The sequence below is a fragment of the Furipterus horrens genome, unplaced genomic scaffold (assembly GCF_987537825.1).
Source record: "Furipterus horrens unplaced genomic scaffold, mFurHor1.1.pri manual_scaffold_4, whole genome shotgun sequence".
In the NCBI taxonomy this organism is placed as follows: domain Eukaryota; kingdom Metazoa; phylum Chordata; class Mammalia; order Chiroptera; family Furipteridae; genus Furipterus; species Furipterus horrens.
In genome coordinates this window covers 142532156-142546281 of record NW_028327174.1, presented here as the reverse complement: position 1 = coordinate 142546281, position 14126 = coordinate 142532156, and the positions used below count along the sequence as shown (strand labels likewise).

The 14126-nt window shown below is 37.3% G+C and overlaps 1 protein-coding gene across 1 annotated transcript in view; it reads right to left on the bottom strand.

The window, feature by feature from the left end:
- Window positions 1–14126, bottom strand: part of MPDZ (multiple PDZ domain crumbs cell polarity complex component) — a 171370-nt gene that overhangs the window by 41748 nt on the left and 115496 nt on the right. Inside the window, exons 24-25 of the mRNA XM_090274100.1 lie at window positions 11395–11499; window positions 7489–7581 (exon numbers count right to left, since the gene is read on the bottom strand). Coding sequence (XP_090130226.1) covers window positions 7489–7581; window positions 11395–11499 — 198 coding nt within the window. The remainder of the gene's footprint in view (window positions 1–7488; window positions 7582–11394; window positions 11500–14126) is intronic.

Sequence of the window (14126 nt, the reverse complement as noted above, 5' to 3'; positions counted from 1 at the left end):
TGAAATGAAGCACAAATACTATGGGATTTCACTTCTATAATGTACCTAGAATAGTCACATGCGTAGAGACCAAATTAGGAGGGTAGATGCTGGAAGTTGGGAGGAGGAGGACATGAGGAGTAACTAAATGATTAAAGTTTTAACTTTACAAGATGAAAGAAGTTCTACAGATGGTGGTGGTAATGCTTACATAGCAATGTGAATGTGCCTGATGTCACTGATCTGCACAATTAAAAAGGATTCAAATGGTTAAAAATGATAACACTGGGGAACACGATTTTTGTTGAGTTAGATCTGACAGCTGTTTTTGACTAACTTTTCGCATCAGAATCCAAAATGACACCAGTTTTTCTCTATCACATCAACTGTTTTAAGGTACAGGATACCCTTCCTTTGTCCCCCAAAATAATACAGAATGTACATACAAAGGAAAATAAAGAAAAAATTACCTGAATATACTGTTTATTTAGAGTTATTTTATTCATATAAAGTCTATATGTTGTTGCTGTAAGTCAAATTGTGTACAAGTAGTAAAGTTCTGCCACCAAACATACATATTAAGGTATTTTATCTTTTCCAATGACAGGCTAGGAAATGCCAAAATGAGATACAGTATTCCCTCACTTATCTCAGGTATTACACTCCAGACACCCCTGCGAAGTAGGAACCTTACATTTATTCTACACTCTTAAATCTACGTAACTTTAAGAACATACGTATACAGTACCACAAAATCCTGCAATATAGTGAAAAATCTGCAAGAAATAATTAAATATAATATTTTTAAAAATCCTGTGATACAGTGAGACTGTGATAAGTGAACCATGATAGAGCGAGGGACTACTGTACTTGAAGCAGTCTCCTTCAGTTGGCAAAGCTTCTAACAAATTGCTTTAGGAGACCCAGTTTTATGTGCAGAGGTGGGAATATAATGTTCTTTCTGTCAACAAGTGGCTCATGTAGAATGTTTGGATCACCAGGTCTGAGGTCAGATCTTGGAGGCCAATTCGACTCCACCCAGTGCTTCTCACGAGCTCTGCTGTCCCACATACACAGAAAACAGGGATACTTGGTGTATCCGCGTTGCTGACCAAGAAGGAAACAGACCATTTTAAAGTCAACACAGATGACCCAGTTGTGCTTGTGACATTGCAACAGATCAATGACTCTCTTTATGTCTTCATAATCTTCACAAAAACAAACTGAATGGCCAATTGGGACTGAACAAAATAAATTGCCATTGCGGAGGAGGACACACTTCAAGCTCTGCTTAGAGCTATTGATAACAGTCGCCATTCAGTTGCGTTATCAATTGGAATTCCCAATTCCTCCATTAAACCATGTACGTTACGGCAATACACAAAGCTACCGTTACTTCGAAAGTACTGCAGAAATGCACTTTCTCTTGACTGAAAGTAGGATACCTTCGCTCCTTTTTCAAGCAAGCTTTTCTCGTGCAATCTTGATGTTATGAGTTCTGAAGCCTTTTTGGATAGTCCCAAATCTTGTGCCAAATCATTCAATTCATGCTGATCAAGTCCCTTAAGAACTGAGTCCTCTTCAATTTCAAAATCTTCATCACTGCTGTCACTTAGTTCTTCACCATACTCCTGTTTTTCCAAAGAAGGTAGTTCAATGAAAACTGGCACTGGTATTTCAGCTGAATGAGGCACTGGGCGTAGACTAGGATACTCTGTTTTACACTTATTTTTCTTGTGATATCCTGACGTTTTCACTATACAAAAGGAACATGATCTCTGGGCTCTCGCCAAACCATAGGTATACCAAATGGCAATTTATCTCGTGTTCCCTTTGTCCACATCCGTAAACTCTCGACACACTGCTTGCACACCTTGTGAGGGGCCAAAGACTTATTTTGATCACCAAGTTTTACTCTAAAATATGCAAAATAGGCTTGCCTGACAAATGTGTTGATGGTTGTCCTTTGGGAATGGTGAAACTGCCACAGATATAACAAAATGAATCAGGGTTGTTTAGGCAGTTATGATGAGAAATAACAGAGGCAAACAGGATGGGAAGGAAAGGAAATAAGCATGTATGTAAATAAAAAAATAAATTCTGCTAACTCTTTGCATACAGACGAGAACTTGGACTACGCTTCAGAATATGATTCACTATATAGAGCGGCACACAACCTCTCACCGCACTGTCTCATGTGTAACTGAATAGCCTAGACAAGTGTGAACCTGTTGCTGGTCTCCAAGGTCGTCCCCACCCCTCCCCACTCGAGGGAGGTTTGCTCTGAGCCAATAGGGGAGCACTAGTGCTTCCCTCGATCCAGGCTCTATCCAGCCTAGAGTGGTTGCATTAAGATAATCTGTACAGAAAAAACTTGACCTGGTAGAAGAAAACTGCAGTTTTGAAATAAGCATGCCTACTTAAGTCTAAACAGCTGAAAAATAGAACTCAACAGGAATTATGTTAAAAATCATTCCCTTGTGTAATATTTTAAAATTCAATGGAATAAAATGTCTTTATATATTAACTTTTCAAATATAACTTGCTCAATTTATTAAAGTTTTACCAGTAGTAAATCAAGATCATTTTAAGCACTTCCCAATTACGTGTTTTATACATTGTGATAAATATGCATTTCTGAAGCTGATTTGTTAAAATTGAATACTAGACTTACACACTCCCATATTAAGAGTACCAAACTTTAATAAGAGTTCTATTATTGTAGACATTAAATAGTCAAGAAATTCCGCTACCTCTGAAAAGACAGTTCTAAGCTTAGCAACCAATCAGGATAAAGAACATTCCTGCACACACTAGGTTAGAAGCTGACGTCTGTCCAAGTTTTTCTTCCCAGTGCAGATGTGGCAACTAACAGCCAGTGGCTGACAAGATGCTACATGATCTGACCCACCACCATCTCCAAACAGCGTCTCCCATGGCTCTCCCCTTTCCTCTCCCCATTCCAGCAACCACACCCATCATCTTGCTGTTCCTTAAGTTCAACACACATGCACTCCTGACTTGAGGCCTTGGCACTTGCTATTTCTGTCTTGCATATATTTCCCCTAAACACATAAAACATATGTGAACTCATGTATAATAATCCCAAATAACTAGAGGAGCTATGAATGAATTGAAAGTGCACGTCTTGTTAAAAGGTTGGGATATAAGAATAAGCTGATTTGCAGTGAGGCGTTTGGCCAAGATGAGGGAGCAGCTCCGGGAACTGGAAGGAAAGACACCAAGGAGAGAACTGTGAGACAGTGAGACCATAACCTGCTCCATGCTGCAGGGAGACAATGTGGGACAGCAGCAGCAGAAGAAAGCATGGTCCAAATACACCCTCAACCTTGATGTTCGAGGTGCTCCCAAAGGGGAGGAGGCTGGAGCCAGGCTCCCGGGAAAGAGGGAGGTCCCGGTATGAAAAGGCTGGGGATGAAGGAGCATCCCAGGTTGAGGCAGAGGACGGCTACCAGTCAGATCAAGTCATATGATGAGACACTTCTCTGATCTACTTTTTTTATTAGAAATTTATAATCCTAGAAACCCCAACTGTTTAGTTTAAGAACATCTCACCATGATCCTTGATCTTATAAAATTTGTGTGAACAGTTTACTTAAAAACCTATTCATCATTTTCTTTCACTCTAGGAATTCTGTGAAAGACAAAAAGCAATAACCTTCCTCATCTCTTAAAGCAACTCCTAAAGTAAAATGGCAAAGTAAATAAGTCAGTAAAGTTAGTCACTGTATTAATATTTAAGAATCCAGAATACATGGGTGGGATTCCTGAATTCTTCTCTTAAAAAATAAAAAATATAAAAGAAAGAATAAAAGAAAATATCTCCTAGGGGTTTTTTTGTTGTTGTTATTGTTTTGTGTTTGGTGTAAATTAAAAAGTGGGTCTTATTAATTTCTTGATTAAAAATAATAGCAGCAGCAAACGCTCATGAAGGGCTGACCACCTGCTCAGCATTATTATCTAAATTCCAAACACTTTCATTTAATTCTCACATCATCCCCATGAGGAGTACTCCTGTTAGCCCCATGTTACAAAGAAGGCAAGAGGCACAGAGGGGTAAAACAATCTTTGGATAATAGTACCATACGCTTACACAGGGTTTGGAACAGATAGCAGTGTTTTCAAATACAGTCCCTAGAAAAAAGGCTGTAAAAACGTAAAACATTGGAGAAGATAACCAAAGACTGACTGCCAAAATGAGCCCAGTGCTGCAGAACCAGATTCATTATTCATTGAATGGAACATGGTAAACATTCCATAGAAAGAAAAAGAAGACCCATAAAAGAAAAGTTTTATAGATAGTGTATATAGTTAGTTTTATGTAAAAATGGCAGCCTTTCTTAGACCTATACAGAGATTTAAACAGAATGAAAAGGGGAAAAGCAAAGTGAAACAGAGCTCTGGGACCAGGCTGTCAGAGCTCTGAACAGAGTCTTTGGGTTCCAGTCCTGCTCTTCTGCTCCTTGACAATTGTGTGACCCCTGCAACCTGTTTAGTCTCTTTTCTGCTTTCCTCATCTGGGAAATGGAGCCAAGAAGTCTCCACACCAGACTGTTGCTGTAATTATTAAGTTAAACACATGTAAAGTGCAAAACAAAGCTTTGGCACATACTAAACAATGAGTAAGTCTACTATTACTCTTTATTATGATTATGATTACTGAAGTAATGTTATTAAACAACATATAAAATTCAGACCACATGACAAATGGGTAAATGTGCACACCTCCACCTCCATCCTGTTATGTTGTTTATTAAGACAAGGTACCATTTTCTGCCCATTGAACTAACAAAACTTCCTTTTTTAATGATCATATGGTGAAGTAACAAGGATGTAAGGAAAAGGGAACTTCATATATTTGAAAAAGAAGGAAAAACTGATATAGCCATCTTATAAAACAAGTTAATTTCTGACAATGTAAATAATACATTTAAATCCATGAACCAACAATTGCACTTTTGGGTATATACCTAGATAAATTCTCATACAAAGCTATAAGGAAATTGATATATTTCCTGCACAGGATTATTATTATAGTGAATAACTCTTAGTTACTCAAAAATCAATCTGGGGATAAACTGTGGTATATTCATATACTGAAATACACTACAACTAAATTGAATTAATATGATCTTTAGGAATTGTAATAGATTTTTTAAAATACTGGGTTGAGAGAAATGTAAGCGAGCTGGAAAACGACACAGAAAATAGTATGACGCCAATTTTAAAAATCAAAATCGCATGCAAAATAAAAGAGTAACACAGCTTAGTTGCAATTTTAAAATGTATACTTTGCTAAAAAGTATTCTCTATTTCCACATAAAGTAAAAAATTTTAAAATGTATGAATAAATGCCTTACCACATTACCAATGACATAAGAATATTCATAACACTTGCTCCTTATTTACTAAAAAGTGTGGTTATTTTAGTAAGCTTCCTCATAATATCCTATGAACATAATACTCAATGAACTTATCCCCAAAAGTACCTTAGTGCTTCTATATAGAGGAGTGTAGAGTACCGTTTTTAAGACCTATGAAAGCTCAAGATATATTTTCTCTAAAGGTAGTTATCACTTTTAGAGACATCTCCTGGGCCAAAATGAAGGTTAAAATTTAAGATAAAATTAGAAAACATTCATTCTTGTCCAGAAGTTACATTCATTCTTGCTCTTAAGAAAATTTCATAATGATTTCTGTGTTCAACACCTTCTATTTGCTTAGTTGTCGATGATGATGATGATGATAATGATGATGATGATGATGATGACAATGTTTGACAAGGCCAAATACTGACTGAATGCTCATTCTGTACCAGGCACTGTGCTAAGAATTTTTAATGAATTATCACACTGAATTCTCCCCCCAAATTAGAAAGTTCTCTTATTAATCCCATTTTTATAGATGAAGGAACTGAGGCCTAGCAGAGATTCAGAAACTCTTCTTAGTATCTAAGTTAGAACTCAAATACAGCTCTTACTGACTCCAAACATTTTGCATAGTGTCTTCCAAACACTACTTTTCCTCCCACAATGTTATTAAAACTGGCCAACCTGTAATTACTGTCTTCCAACAAAATTCAAGTTTATCACTATGGTCACCAGCTACAAAATAACTTCATCTGACAATTTTGCTTCCATCCTCAAATAAGAAACTTAATATCTTATACCATATTTATTTTTGCCACAGATCTAGCATTTATATTCTGTTCTCAAATATGGCTAATGCAAAGACTGTGATTTCTTTAATCAGACTAAAGAGCTTTCAAAGAATTGAAATTGAAAAGCAGTTTTGCCTGCCTGGCTGCTATGGCTCAGTGGACTGAGCACCAGCCTGCGAACCAAAGGGTCACCGGTTCAATTCCCAATCAGGACACATGCCTTGGTTGCGGGCCAGGTCCCCAGTTGGGGGCATGTGAGAGGCAACCACACATTGATGTTTCTCTCCCTTTCTTTTTCTCTCCCTTTCCCTCTCTCTAAAAATAAAAAAAAACATAAAAATAAAAAATCTTTTTAAAAAATGTAGTTTTGGATCGCTGGAAATGCTTAGTTTTTTTTTTGTAAAAGCAATGTACACTTTCTATACTTTCAACATGAGTTAACCTAGAAAATGTTTAAATGTGATGAATGCTGCTTCATATTCTTTTGTGAGCAAGAAAAATCATGAAACTGTACTACATCTCTGAAGACTATAAATTATTTTCCTTGAGCATTTATTCATTGTAAAATATATATTAAGTTTTTACTAAGTTCAAGGCACTACTATGATGGTCACCTTTAGATCTGCTTAGAGGGATTGTGCAATGATTACTTACATTTTACACTTAATGCAAAACACCTTATATTTTTATTTAATTACTTTGTGCATCTCTACATGTTGGCTACCCAAGTACATTACAATTATTCTGAAGGCAAGATTTATGTCTTATACTTCCCTGTTATCACAAAATCATCTGCTGCTTCTCTGGGTCCATAATCAGAACTCAATAAATTTCTATTAAAGTGAATTTGATTTTATTTATCATGAATACAGAGATTTGCCTTAGCGATACACAGTGATATATCTGAGCACATTTAGGTAAGTCATCTTTTCTATTATATATGAAATTGGTTATAGACAAAACATGGGTTATCCCACACAATTGTATGGTATATACATTTTGAATATAGTTTCTACAAATGTTAGAGAAATTTTAAATTAACATTTGATGGTATACCTGAGATTAAATTCTGAAGAAAATACCCATTCCAACCACCAATGCATAATTTTCTCTAGTTAATTTTATTTAGTCCCTACTATATGCCAAATTCTTGAATACATGTTAGTTTTAACCACGTTGATACTTATTATCTTCTCCTTTCTACACATAAGAAATAGATGAATATTAAACAACTTTCCCAATGTCACAGTATCAAGTTGTAATCAGGTTGAAACCATATCTTCCTATTTTTAAACACTGAGTGGGCTGAAGACAGAAACTGTCCTTACCGCCTGGGCTGATTCCAATTGCTGTATGCTGCATTTTGAAGTTCACTTTCTTCTCCCTCTCCTTCTTCTCGCTCTGGTAATTCTGGAATGTCTCTGTTAAAGAGTTATACAGTGAGTACCTCCAAATCCTAGTAACCCCATGCAATATTGTCCTATATGACCTTAATTGATTTGGCTAAAAAGGCAGAATTGCTTTATATTTTTATCATACTTAGCTAATCAATATACAACATTTTACATTAATAGGAAAAATAAAAACTAATCAAGCAAAATAACCTTATATTAGAACCAATCTACTTTAACTTAGTCTGAAGATACAGCTGAACTAGGAGTCTTGTCTATTCTCTTCCCTAATGAAACATAGGAGAATAAAGAAAAATAGAAGGAGACAAATACAGAATTTTAAAGAAAAACTAATTGACATGTATTTTTACATCCCTACCACGTGCAACAGAGAAGGAAAACTCTGACTCCAAAAAACCTCCGCTGCCTTGCGGCATACCTCTTCAGGGGAAAGGCTAAGGGAGTAAACCCCGACAGAAAATCCGGAGCCGGAGTCCCTAAGGCGGTTTGACGTTGTAGTCAACACCGGCAACTCCTGCGGCGCACCTGAACCCAAGCTGTATTGACTCCGTCTTTCCCTTGGACCCTTCAGCTGCGAAGAGAGGGGGGGTCTGCTGCATGGGCAACAGCAGACCCTCCATATCACCCTGCCCAGGCTCTGTAGCTTCATCGAGGCTCTGTGGCTTCAGCTTCACTGGAGAGTGCAGATAGACTCTTAAGAAGCTACACCATCGTCTCTCGAGACGGATGGCTGCCGACGACCACGTGCAAGAAGATAGGAGCACCGTATGAGTTATAAACTTACACAGCCCTGGTTGACGATTCCTGCCCTAGAGAACTTAATTAAGTAAGCCAGAAGTTCAGGATCTCTGCTTCCTAAGAATGGACCGATTCATTCCCTTCAACTTTTGAAGAAAGATGAAAATGCTTTATGGTTCACCTTCAGCCTATTCAGAGGGGCCAGACACAGAACACTCCATACAGGAAGCAGTTTACAATGGACCCGTGTTCAAGGTCACCTTTCAGTTTCTGTAGTTCAGATTTTGCCAAATGCCGGACATATAAAAAATGTGTCCAGTCAAGTAGAATGTAAGGGCAACAGAGGATGATTACATAAATTATGGTGTGTCTTATGCTGCTAGTAGAACTTGAATTTCTAAAGAAATGTTCACATATGCATTTGAAAGCAGAGAAGGCTATAAAAACTTTGATTCAAAAATGATTTTCAGTTGATTTTTCAGAAATTGAAAACTCTAAAGACAGTATATGCTCAAATTTTATCCATTCTCCATTGACAGGAATACTAAATTATGTCAAATGATATATCTTTAGACTTTGAGTTCAGAAGTTATTAATCCAATAATCCAGCTGTGTTTGGATGTGTTTCACAACATTTTTGGCAAGTAAATATCCAGTATCTATTTGAATTTCTCTCTCTCTTTTTTTTTTACCTGAATGTTAGGGTTCTTTTTTCAACTATTAAAAGGAAATCTACCTGCCCATAGGTCCTGCCCATTGGTTGTGTGTTTGAATTCCACTCCTGAGCAAACGGAGGGAAAAGGCTGTGCATGATGCTGGGGTTCTGAGACCCTAAGGCAGAGAGTGGAGAGGACTGTCTAGAATGGAGTCACAAAAGAGAAGTATTAGAATGATGCTACTGAAAACGAGACAGTCTGAGTGAAGCTGTTATCCAGACGATACAAGGCAGAGAGATGAAAACTAGGAAACATAACTGGAGAGGATATTATAGAAACAGTAGGTGTGGAAGGCAAACAAGGAGGAGAACTTAAGAGTCACTAAAATATTCAGTGGCAGCCATGGGGTGGGGGCCGGTCCTCGCCCCTGGACTCTCAGCTATGGCGCTACTTAGAAACACCCACATTGTCTGACATGCTCATGCCTCTTTAGCTCTAAGACCAGTATCCTGAATCTTCTGATACGAAAGTCTCATTCTCTTCACATGATTCTGCAGTCTTGAATCCTTTCAGTTCCTCAGATATGCTCCTATTACTGTGCTGATTATTCTTTACCCATCCTAGAGTGTGGTTTGTGGGACTCAAGTGTCCTGTGTTCCAAAGAGGAAAACGGACCCATTCTCTTCCTCCTGCACTCACCCAACCAATGACATTTCTGTCAACTATAAAAATTCCCTTTACATGTGCATTTCAATGCCAGGCATTGGCTCAGGGTCACACAGTCAAGTAGAAGTGACCTTTTAATTGAGGCCTTTTTACTATAAAATCGGAGCACTTAACCTCCATGCTATGCTGCCCACAGTTTTAGCCTGGGCTTGGGCAATGCTTTCTTTGTATCCAATGGTTCAAAACATGGAGCCTGACTCTTTGCACTCTAGTCTTGGCTCTGCCACTTATTAACTATGAAACTTGGCCAAGGTAGTTAACTTCTCTTTGGTGCAGACCCCTCCTCTGTAAAATGCAGGCTGCTTCGTTTGGAGCGCCCTTGTAGGAACAGGAAAGATACTTGCTCTGCCGTGATGCAGCCGGTCACAGCACTGCACCAGCTACGCCACGCCCGTGCCTGCTGGGGGAGGCGCAGTGCTGCAAGCGGCTCTTTCTCTCTAATCCATTTTGAGTGCATTTAAGGCCTCGATGCTTAAAAGGAATATGATGTTACCTTGGGGTATTCTTTAATCAAGCCATTCAAAATGACATTTCGGAGGAAGAGTGGAATAATGGCTTTTAGCATTCCAACAGAAAGCATCAGGAAGCGCTAATCAATTCATGCCATTAACCCTGAGGAGGACATTCTAGAGTGAGTGTGGCTGAGCTTTGTATAGACAGGGTAGAGTGAATACTCCTTTCCCCATAAAATTCATGAGGCCTCAAGGGCCATGACATTCCTCCCCTTTATTAAACACATGCTTTCCCTTCCCTAACACCTTCTGTATTACTGCAGTGATATGAAATTTGCAGAGGAAACAGTCACGTCACATTGTGATGCCTGCAGAACCACTGGGCAGCGAAGTGTTCAGGATGTTCGGAATTCTCTGAGAAAGGACAGAACTCCTCTGAGAAGACCTCAGAGCATTTACAAAGCCATTTCTGCTCTGCCGTATGCTTAAAGAGAAATTTGGTGCTCAGATGACAATGCACCTGAAAAAACCAAAAAACAGGCCCACAGCTGAGAGCGTAAAATAGTACATTTTCCATGGAAAAGCAATTTAACATTTTTCTCCCTGTGCTAAACTCAGCAGCAGCATCAAAACCTAGTTTGTGCCTTTCCTAAGGGGAATAAAAAACAACTTTTTCCTGTTCTTAATATATTGTGTATCAAGAGCCATTTAAAAAGCATACACTCTGCTTCCTAATGTGTGTGTGTATGTATTATGTGTGACTTTATACAGAGATGTTCAAATCAACATTCTCCAAAAAGAGTAAAAAATAAACATTAAAATATTACTAAAATATTTCTCAAGCTGTATGTATGTTAAAAAAAGGAATAAATACAATTTCTGAAGATGATTGAAAATACTTATAAAGAGGAAAAAGCTTGATAAAATACTACACAAATTGTAGCTTCCAAGGAATTGATGAATAATATTCACACCTACAGTGAATTTGTCCAAACTCAGTATGTTAAAAGTGCTATATCCAGTGGTATGATTACAGATGATTTTAGTGTTTTGATTTGAGTTTGTATATATTTTCCACACTATGTCATAATTACTTAAGTAGAGGGGGAAGGTGAAAAAAATGTTTTTAATGTTTAAAGGACAAGGGGAAATTTCTTTCACTGCTGGTCCTCCCTGACGCTGGATTCAAACTCTTCTTTATAACCTACTATATCATTCATTCATTATAGCAGATTTACTGTTTCATTTACCTGCCGGTGTATGAAGAAAAAATATCCAGTGCCATTATTCCTCCAGACTGTTGTCCCAAGCTTATTCTAAAATCTTCCAAGTGTTCTGCAGACACATAAGTAATTCTGAAATAGAATATAATCAATGAAAGCAAAGGGAAGCAAAGCTTTGGCTAACTGTTAGGAAAAGCTTCCAAAATATAGAAATAAATTATATCGTCCCTTCATCCCTACTGTTTCACACAACTCATTTAGTAAGCTTACTCATCAGAGAATCCAAACTTCAACAAGATAAAGTATCCTATAGTAAGAACAACAAATTAACATTTTAAATGCTGCTGATAAACTATGTGTTTACCAATAATCACATGGGGGAGGAAAACAACATTATTATTATTTCCAAATGAGAAGGGTAAAATAATTTTTTGTAATTAGAAGGATCTACAAATTCTTATAAAAATAAATGTCAATAATAACATCAATTTCATCCTAAGTCTTGGTTTCCTTAGCAGAAATAAGTTAGGCATACACTATTAAAACATTGAGTTTTTATCTTACTTTTTGTAAATAATTTTACAGTCTTCCATCATACATACTTAATTATGGATATTAACAAGCATCATCAATAACTAAATGTTAGCTCTATTAAGTTATGAATACTCCAAGCCTAAAGTTAAACTATTAAAGTTTATGGAAAGATGTTTTTACTAATTTGTAGCAACTTCTTATAAGTTCATTTTGGGTTTCAGAAGAAAGCCTGCTGTTTACACTTGGATGGTCACTTACCAACTCAACAAGTGCTGGCTGAATGCCTATGGACATGGACAACAGGGCGGGGACTGACTGCGGGGCGGGGGGAGGGGGTGGGCAGGGGAGAGCAACAGGGGGAAAATGGGACACCTGTTATAGAACAACAATTTAAAAAGTGTGGAAAGCACTAAGTTAGATGCTGACTCCAACTATAATGTTTAAAAAATTACATTTGAAAATCAAGTTTAGGGTTGTCCTATAAGGCTTTATAGTTAATACACTTGCTTCAGTGGGTTGTGCCAAGATCCTCAAATTAATGAAATGGCAAGAGATATACTGCATTTGAAGCCAGTTCAGCATGTTTGTGCAACTAAGAAAAGAAATATATATAAAATTTCACAATGTAAAAATCATAAAGACTATTAAACCAGCTATCTATAACTTGTCCATAAAGACAATAAGTATTAAAACCTTAGCACTGGAGTGCAAGGATGAAAGGATTGTTTTTTATGTTATAATAAAATAAGAATTACACCAATGTCATAATTTATTGAGTGAGGAAGGCATACAATTTCAATATACTGGTTATTCTATAAAAAGCATTTACTCTGTGAGGCCACTTAGATCTGGAGTCAGAAGACACAGTTCGGTGACTCATCAGGAGTGTGACAGGAGGGAGAATCACTACCACTCAGTCGCAAAAAGGACCTCACATTTTATGAGGCTGTTGTAAACAGAGAAGTATAATGCAGGTGTTATGACAGGACATCTGCTGGCCTTGTTACACCTGATCACCCTGGAAAAATCTGAGGACCTCTGGGAATCTCCACGACATTTTTACCTACAGGATTCAAAACTGCAGCAGGAACCACAGTTCAGAGGACTTAGGACTAGGCTGGGTAAGAGCTGCACTCTGATTTGAGCCCTACTTAATCTATTCATTAATAAAACATTTTTTCTGGTATTAAAATGTACTGAATAATAAATTTACATTTATTCCTTTAAATATAATGAGTCAAAATATATAACACATGATGCTGGAAAAGAAGACTGATTTGTATTTAACACAAAAAAATTAAGATAAACAAAAAACCCCAAGCCTATTCAAGAAAACTGGTATTATTTCTGAAGATCCAATGCAGTCAAACACATATAGGTAAAACCTCAAGAAAAAAAAAGCCAGGGAGAGGTGGGTGAGGTGAGCAAAACCTGATAGTGAAAATAGTGATAATCAGTCCAAAGTATTTAATTTTTTAACTGGCTTGAGAAGGAAAAGATATTTCTATACCAAATAATGTTTAAAGGAATTTTCCTCTCTATTTGTTCAAATATGGTTTTCTTTTTAGCAATGAGGGATGGGGAGCTTTACAAATATTTTTCTGATACTTTACATAATGGTGAGAAAGGTTAATAGCGGCGACTTCCACAAATATTTAGCCCAATGTGCACAGTGTGGCCACCAGAACTAGCATCCCATAATGCAACAGCATATACGGAGCAATCCCCACACATGCCTGCTCACACAGCCACACAAAGCTTCCAAATCATCAAGAACAGCAAAACTAAATTACGAACTGCACAGACACACTGAAACTGCTTATTTGAGAGCTGTATTAAAAATCCTTAAATGTAAACTAACCTTTGGTTAGACGTGCTGTGGAAGAAATAACATCAGTGATGCCAAAATGTGATATGGCTCTTAATCCAGGGCCTGCGCCTGCACAGGCAGACAGGCTCACTCCCTAACATAAGAGCTTAAAAGCTTAGTAGTTGGAAAATATGATTTTCAAAAAGGTTCGCAATCATTAGCACAATGTGAAAATGTAAAAATCTCTTAGCTTTGTTGGAATTTACGTTCCTATATAAATGAAGGAAAAAAGCCAAAATCTATACACTGAATCTGGATCTATCCCTGCATCAGAATGTTACAAAAGCATGAAATGGTTTTCACAGATAAATTGTAACACACAGCCATAATGAGCTTTTTGAATCACCAATACTCA